This window comes from Ascidiella aspersa, chromosome 1 (assembly GCF_963924565.1).
Source record: "Ascidiella aspersa chromosome 1, kaAscAspe10.2, whole genome shotgun sequence".
Taxonomy (NCBI): domain Eukaryota; kingdom Metazoa; phylum Chordata; class Ascidiacea; order Phlebobranchia; family Ascidiidae; genus Ascidiella; species Ascidiella aspersa.
In genome coordinates, this window is record NC_139447.1 from 23,689,007 (window position 1) to 23,697,722 (window position 8,716).

General features: G+C 36.2%; 1 protein-coding gene across 2 annotated transcripts in view; it reads right to left on the reverse strand.

Annotated features, from left to right (window-relative positions):
• The window catches only part of LOC146168374 (lipoxygenase homology domain-containing protein 1-like), a 39,169-nt gene extending 34,928 nt beyond the window's left edge, over window positions 1-4,241 (reverse strand). The window contains exons 1-8 of one of the 2 annotated variants that reach the window (XM_083380345.1): window positions 4,082-4,241; window positions 2,587-2,737; window positions 2,222-2,446; window positions 1,904-2,067; window positions 1,728-1,831; window positions 1,332-1,449; window positions 1,068-1,194; window positions 561-637 (exon numbers count right to left, since the gene is read on the reverse strand). In XM_083380345.1, the coding sequence (XP_083236471.1) occupies window positions 561-637; window positions 1,068-1,194; window positions 1,332-1,449; window positions 1,728-1,831; window positions 1,904-2,067; window positions 2,222-2,446; window positions 2,587-2,737 (966 nt within the window). In that variant the 5' untranslated portion in view covers window positions 4,082-4,241. Of the gene's footprint in view, window positions 1-560; window positions 638-1,067; window positions 1,195-1,331; window positions 1,450-1,727; window positions 1,832-1,903; window positions 2,068-2,221; window positions 2,447-2,586; window positions 2,738-3,088; window positions 3,299-4,081 lie in introns of those variants that run through there. The other variant, XM_083380343.1, reaches the window with a different exon arrangement.
• Window positions 4,242-8,716: the final 4,475 nt, after the last annotated feature.

The window sequence follows — 8,716 nt, forward strand, 5'->3', positions numbered from 1 at the left end:
TTATGACGTCATTACAATCACTATTTTATGACGTTACACCCGTCACTGTTTTATGACGTCATTGCTCATTAACGTCAGACCGAAAATAGGGGAATTCCCTACGTTGGAAATTCGGGACACCCCCGTTTGAAACGGTCACGCTACGCGCCTGATTACAAGGTATATTTATTAAGAGCTAATGCGAAAGTCGGTTGTAAAGCAAAAAGATTTATCCTAGGGACGCGATATAATGTTAGGTGTTTACCATTCTAAGTACGCTGGTTGAATCTTACAACATTTAAACCAAAAGTATGTCGCAAAGTGCAGAAATAATGTACAAATGGATTTTCTGTATTTTGAACTACAGAATTTGCGACTGAAATTGGACGATGCAAGGCTTTATATCGTTTCGCTTACTCGACCGTTGCGTGTATTAGGTAGGCCTACTATAAAATTTTCTCAAAAAAATTACCTAAAGCAAATAGAAAAAAGGCTGCTAGTTACCATTTTATTTTAATACTGGACAATTAAGGTAATACAAAATAAAATTTAATAGATATTTCCCTGTGGGGGCAATTCACCTTAAGGAACCAGCTGTCGCTTTCAGATATTCCGTCGTGTTCAATAATCACTTTCTGGATTTCTCCAATGTCAGGCCCTGTAAAAATATATATAGGTCTATGTTAGTAACTTCAGTAGTCAATAACGACACGTGACAGCAGTGTTTTTTTATTTCAAAATCAAAACAAAATAGTACGCTGTAAGCATAGGCTAAACTCTTTTTTGTGCAAGATTGATGTTGATCACATCATTCATACGTTTGCAAGCTGTAAGGCTAGGAAAACGAAACTTTAAATACACATTATAATACACTATTTGTCTATGACACTTAGTTACATTTAATACATGTTTTTATGTTATGTTTATGTTATTTTGCAGTAAATAATTGCAATTTTTCATATATGTATTTTTTTTTTGAAAACAAAGGCCCTTCTCTAGTAAACAGTCTTAGGCCTACAGTAGCCTTAATCCGTCCCTGGCTATAACGTAAGTTTTACCACTTAGTTATGCTGAGCCGTTTAACATACCTTTGTGTTTAAAAATGTGTGAAGAGCCTTTGGCGAATCTGAACATTTTAACGTTACTTTGGCCGGACTTCTTAAACAATCTCCATTTTGACACCTTCCCCCTTCTGCCCACCATGCGGATAGAAACCTAAAAAGCACGAAATTCACATAGCAGCATGATTAAATATTTGTAAATCAAGCCTACATTATCGTATATAAGTCTAAGATAACTTATCAAACGGGTGCTAGGTATTTTACTTAAACAGAATGTTATGGTCGACGTACCTTGGCATCAGTGCCAGCTCCTTTGACGTCACCAGTTCGCACGGTAACTTTGAACATGACGTCACCTTTCGACGAGGTTCTTTTTGCAGACGTTTTTCTACCGTGCGATGTTGAACTCCTGCAAGGCCCAATAAGCAACATGTAGTTGAACACACATCGTTCGTATACACGTTTTTTTAGTGAGGTAATATTAACAGAGGCACGCCTAAATGTCTTTATACCCAGTTAGTTTCCCCGAAAACTTTTTCAACACAAAACAATCAAATCAAACATGGGCTGACATAAAAACTGCTCCGTCGCAAATACTTTTTTTACATTTCGGTTGATTCATAAACCTATTTTTGACATTATTTGTTTCTTTGCAATTTACAACAAAACATATCTTGAAGGTTTTACCTATAAAGCATGCCTTGTGATGAAGTAAATCGGTTGGTCTTGCTGAAAGTGATCGATCCAGCGTTGCTTTGACCTCTATAGCCTGTTGCAGACCAGCTGCGTTTCTTTTAACAAACACACGTGGTAAGAAGATAAAATGTAAAAACAAAGTTAATAAACCAGGCAACTTTCCATACCATGGGTGTGCTTGGGCGTGGGTTGAATTTCTTGGCAAAAAAATCTGCCAGGTGGGGGTCATACATCGGATCATACGGTGGCATGTTCACCACTTTTCCATTTTCCACACGTGGATAAACAGTGAGAGACCCATTCATTGGCATAGCAGCACCAGAACGCCGAGCTAAACACACAACTTTTAAAACATTATCAAAAAAAACATTTACGTTGTATCTGTTTTGGTATTTTTAATTATCATATTATAACATATTTATAACATCTCACTTAGGAATGTTTATTTAATAAATGTGACTTCAACTGATTTAAAATTTACTGACGGATTTGTGGGGTGAGTCGGTCCACTTCCATTCTGCGTTTTGGAGGAGGGTGAGGAGTAAATGTTACATCGAAGTGCATAGGTCTGACATCACCATGAGGTTCTGATTCCTGCCAAACAGGACGGGAAGGTCGCTGTCGGACAGGTTCTCTGCTTGGTCTCTCATGTGCATAAACTTGGACAGAGCGTGATGAGACTTTGGCTGGAGGGGCTGACATTGGGCGAGCTGAAAATTAATTATCATAAAAAACGTTGTTAACCAAAGGAAATTAGAGTATTCCCAAGTAATTTCTGTGGAAATCAATTACTAACTGTTTACATAATATACTCATATTTTTTTATCCTTAACTAAGATATGCATTTTACCATAACTTCCATTGGTGCGTTTCGCCAAGCCATAAGGCGGGGTAGGACTGCCTGTGTACAGTGGTTGCCAGCCTTGGGCACGAGCAGGTGGAGGACAAAATTCTGGTTGCAACACCATCGTCATGGAGGGAGAAGAATTCATAAACTGCATCTGAAAATATTATGATGCTATATAGTAGGGGTTCTTAAACTGAAAGGCCCAACCGCCGGGTGGGGTGAATGCTTTACAAGGGGCACGAAGGACTAAATATTTTTTTAATTATTTAGTATGAAGTTGTGAGAACACGGTTATATTTTTTTTTGCAAAGTAAATACAGTTTATCAAAGTGTCACTTAATTTTAAATTTTTTGGTATTACTTCATACGGAGTTAAATGCCCTAACACACAAAATTGTAGTTTAACACACTCAGCATTTTTTTTTAGCAAAAGCCACTTATGGCAACTATCAAAAAAAACTGCATGTTGAGAACAATTGCAAAATTGCATTAAGCTAACATTTACCTTTACTTTTGATTTTTGTGGGCGAAACTTCATTGTAATATGATCAAATTAAACTAAATTATACTAGTACAGAACTGTTTTTAATTCACCAGGTTTTGGGATAATAACATACACAAAAACTGGTAAAAACTTTCACTACTTTTATTTGACAAACAAGTAATTGGTTGTTTGGTTTTCAACTGTATAAAATCAAATTGCTTTTTTTTTGTTTTGGCATAATGTCTTTATTTGTGAACAAAATCTTAAATTTGGCAAAATTGATAGGCCTAACCCAGGAAAGAAGTATGACAAAATTGAATTGGCAACAATAACTAAATGATATCTTTAAATTAAATCATCGCTGTAAAATGCATTATGCTCATACATATTTTGCATTCATAACGCTCTAAAAAGCAGGTTTAAATGAGATTTGTAGTAAGCTTGCAAGTAATCAACAATAATAATAATGTTACAACATCTTCTGCTATTGTGTATATGAGCGTTTTGAATTTGGTTTAAAGGCATTCAACAAATTTATTTGGATTTAATTTGAGACAATTGATTAAACTAATATATTTTAAACTTATGATTTGCAATATTTTATGACTAGGACAATTAAAGCTTTCTTTCCCTATTTCCTTTACTACATTTAAAAAAACTTTTTAACCTTACATAGTTTTACTGTGGACGGCACTATACTAAATTCAATTCATTGTTTGATATGGCTTAAAAGATATACTTCCTAGAAAAAATGCTATCCTTTTCTTTTTGATAATGTGCAGTTGACGACACTAAAATCTCCAATTACTACGTAACACAAAAACAGTGATGTACAAAGCTTTGAAACTTGATATTCCAGGGCAAGTTATGGTATTAAAATCAACAACCTCAAACTCATTGTGTTCAGCAGGTAACCTGAAGTGACCACAAACATGAAATCATAATATATCTAAAATTGGTTGCAGTGTTCTAATAACTGTAAATATGTAGATATGTAGGCATACATATACTTACAGTTTAAGGTTGAGTGGAGAAAATATATGGATTTGAAATTATCTTCTGTCATACATGGATTTTATATGATGTTGGTTTAACAACCAAACGATTTTACACAATTTGTGAATGCATTTAGGAAAAAGTATTTACGAAAATGATTTAACGTAATAACATTTAATAAAAAACCTGCACCAAAAAATATGTTATTTTGTTAGCTATTCTCTTCAGCCTTCCAACATTAATATCGTTAGCTAAGTTTTACCTAGAAACAAACGTACGCGATCTTGCGTGTTAAACCACTAACCGGGTAACGATTCATAAACAGTAAAAGGTAAACTAATTGCTTGTTTAATCAGTGGTAAAGTCTCGAGGCAAAAAAACACATGCAAACACATGTCGTTACGTAGGAGTTTATTACTATATTTCGCTCTACAAGTCAGCCTCATAGACACTGCCCTAATATCTAACACTACACTAACCGTAACTCATTCATAAGAATTGAATTGTTAGTTAACAAAACAACTATCAAAATTTACTCATCTCCATAACCACATCGATGGTTTAAATGTAGCGGTTTTAGTTAAATGTTTATGGCGGGAATTTAAAATTTGTACGATTTTTGTTTCTATAAACTTTTTATTTTCGAATTTAACCAACAAACAAATAACGGGTAAAAAATACTAAAATGTTGGAAATAATCGATCGTTTAAAAGAGTCAGTTATACCCCACAAACACGGTGAGTTGAAAAAATAGTGTTGGAAAGAAGATATGTTAAACAATAGCGCAGCGTTTCTCAACCGGTGCGCCGCGGCGTGGAAGGTTGCCAGGTGCGCCGCGAGCAAAAGGAAAAATATTGTGATATGTAAAACATGTACGTTTTACTTCCTATTGAGCTTAGCTTATTGATTCCACAGTACTTTTAAATAGAAAACACAATAAGACCTTCAAAGTAACAGCATCTAATAATAATCTATAATACCATAGTGGTAAGACCATCGACATAATAACGCCAAATTCGCAGTAATAACCACGACAGAATAAGATATTAAACAGTCTAGATAAGACCTAAACATGTCGAAAAAGGTCCAAAATTAATCGGAAAAAGACTTAAAGGGACAACATAACGTCCAAGACTGTAGGGAAAGTGTGTGGGATGATTGTGGGGACCTGCCTGGCATTGGCCGTTTCCTGTCGACTCAGGGTCGCCGCTGTTTGGGCTTATGGGCGGGTAGTTGGTGGTGTTAGCAATTGGGTTAGGGTCGAAAATATTAGGGGAGTTAGTGATAGTTATAGGGGGGGCTATTAGGTATTAGTCCTATCTTCGCCATATTCCTAACGGACTTTCATTCCGAAGTTGCTATTGTTCTTATTTTAGTTAAGGCTAGAGTTCCTTTAAAGATATGCAACTATAAAGACTATATAACAAAAAATTGCAAGCAATTTATGAGAAATACCGGTACACCTCAAAAATTTCGCGCTCGCTTCGCTCGCAAGGTGCGCCGCCTCGTTTTCAAATGTCTCTAGGTGAGCCACCAAGTAAAAAAGGTTAACAAACACTGCAATAGCGTGTTAGAACTACGAATACATAGTCAATATGAACCAGGGATCGAGTCGAACCGAACCTGACCCTAAACTTTATTAACCGGTTTTCAGCTATTTTCTCACCAACCGTAACCGAACCTGAGCCGTTTTCTGTAAGATTTTAAGGAGCCAAACCGGACCTGAAGCGAATATTTTGACATTTTTTTAATAAAGAGTGGCTTGCCTTTTAATACGTCACAAAACTTCGATTTATTGCGAGTTATTTTTTTAATTTATTTAGTTATTAAAATTTATTGTCCAATATTTTTATATGTAACAACGTACCTTTAATTGTATAATCGAACCGGAACTTTTGATTTGCTCCGAACCGAAACTGAAACCGAACCGTCGGCCTATTCCAAAAATCTATTGGAACCTCAAACTAACCTGAACCGGAAAAGTCAAACGGTTCGACTCCCTAATATTACCAGCACATTTTTTTACACAATTGTGTTGCTGTAGTGCTACGCACACAGAATAGGGGCCTATATTTCCGAAGAATTAAATCTGGCAGACCAAGTGATAGGCTACAATTAGCCTACCATTTTTGTCTTTTTTGTTTTTTTAAACAAAAAGACAACCTTTTACCGAAAGTAAAACGTAGTGTAGAGTTTAGCCTACAAAGTAATACAATTATTTATTTCGTTTTGACTGTCTCTGGGACTTAACATTTAAAAACACATCAAATCCCCGTTGCCACAACAACAAATCGCAATAAAATGATCTGATTAAAGTTTAAGAACTTTCTATTTTAAAAGAGCCATAGCGCATTGGCTGTATGAAAAATAATAATATAGAACTAGGCTATATTTAGCCCATGCAAAGAGATTTAAACATCTCTTTGGCCATGCAGTGTAGGCTTAAGTCCTTAGTAATAAATTAAGCTTAGGAATCAGGGATTGGCAAGTATTTTTGACAGAGGGCAGCATAAGAAACACTAAGTGTTGTGGCAAGCTAGGTCAAACATTTTTTCAGAGTCATACCGCGACGTTACAAAGTTACGTCAAAATGTGACGTCATAAAAAGTAACCTCATAAATACCACACAGTTTATTTATTTTGTTATAGGCCTACTTAGGACAGGTGTAGGCCTACTTGTCGATTGGACAGGTGTAGGCCTTCTTGTCGATTGGACACCTTCAATACAAAAGCAACAACGATGTTTTCGCGCATAGCGCAGAACGCCTTTATATCGTCTAAGTCAGTGGTCCCCAACCTATCGGTCGCGACCCTAAGTGGGGTCGCCTGACATTTTTTGTGGGGTCGCCATAAACTCATCATAGGCCTACTTCCGTTTTAGTACGATTTATGTATTTCGTTTTCTTTACAATGACGTCACACTAATAAATGTGACTGAGTGCATCTTCTACATAAAATTGCTGCTGCAGCTCTCAAGAAGTGCTAAATCAGATAACGGGGCAATTAACAAAAATTAGCTTTGATTTAGCGCAGCATATAGCACATTCCCTCGCAAATTGTTTCACTACGACTTTCTTTCAATAAGTTATAAAGAGCTGTTTTCTAAAAATGGTTTGCGAAGCGGGATTCAGCGCAGGTTATTAAAAGCGAACATATGCATATAAAGGGATGTTTTTTTTAAAACTTAACTTTTTGTTACTTAACTCAGACAACGTGGTTTGCAGATATAAGGAGTCCGCTTTATTTTCTTATTTATGACAGCGGGTGCAGCAAACCGCATTTCTTTTAACTCGTTTCAACTACCCGGCTCTATTAAATTTTGTTGTTGAACCCCCATCCGGGACAAAGAGCAATGAGCATGTTAATCACGAAACATCGTACGACTATATTGCTTGGAAGTAGAGAATGACATGCGGTTATTATGCTTATATAAAGTGGATGCCAAAACTAGTGGAGATAGCCTACTATGCACCCGCAACCATAGCACTGAACGCAATTTATTGTTGAAACAAAATTAAATTTTAATGTTCGTTCGTGTGTTAAATTTTATTTTATTTTGTTGTGTACAATTTGCGCTCGTGCTGCTTTGTTCAAGCATTATTTGAATTTTTTATTCGTATCTCAAAACAAAATGGGGACGCAATGTAAACTATAACTGAATTTTATTTAGATTGGGGTCGCGAAACTTTATTTTCGGGAGAGGGGGGGGGGGCAATTGCACGCACGACGCCTTTGGCCTAAACAAATTTATCAAAATGGGGTAAAACAGTCTAGAACAGGGATGTCCAACCTTTTAGCAGAATGGGCCGCATTGCCACTTTAAAAGTTTCGATGCGCCGCAAATCCCATTAAATTAAAGGGGTGACATCATAAGTTACGTCATATATCGTGACGTCGGTAAACAACTTTACTTATAAACACTCGCTCTTCCAGAGAGAACTTGTGCGCAAATACGCAAAAATTAACCCCGGGAAAGCGAAGTTCTAATCGCGCGAAACGCGAAAATTTGAGTGTGCATGCCGTATCATGTCATGGTACGACACCATTTATTTCCTTAAAACGGTCCGCAAAAAACACATTAAAAATCACACATCTTGCTTAACAATGATGCGTGCTTAAGTGTTCAAAGGATGTTGAAATGCGACATTAGACTCGATTATAGTTTCAGAGAATATATTAAATTAGGTCTACATCCTATACTGCGCGTTTTACACGTATTAATAATAGTATAAACAATTGTTTTAAATAAAGGCTACTGAAATTGAGAATAAGTGGTGGGCCGCACGTAAACATCAGGCGGGCCGCAGGTTGGACATCCCTGGTCTAGAAACATAATTAGATTCGCGTTGAGCTTGAAGAATTTATGAATTTACTAAGTTATAATAGGCAAAAAATCAACGTGCCTTTTTTACTTATTAATTAAGTATCTTATAACCAAAATTAGTTCCCATCGACTACAACAGGTGTGAGAAAACAAAGTGAGAATAAAACCAAATAAATCCGTAATTTTGTAGGTCAGACAAAATATTGCCTTTTGAGATTACCGTAATGGATGGAATGTTACTAGTCCACTGACGAAATTATCGTAAGCGAACACCGCACACAGAAGTGAATTTCAATACAAAGGTGTGGCGTATAGGTGTAGTTCTACTA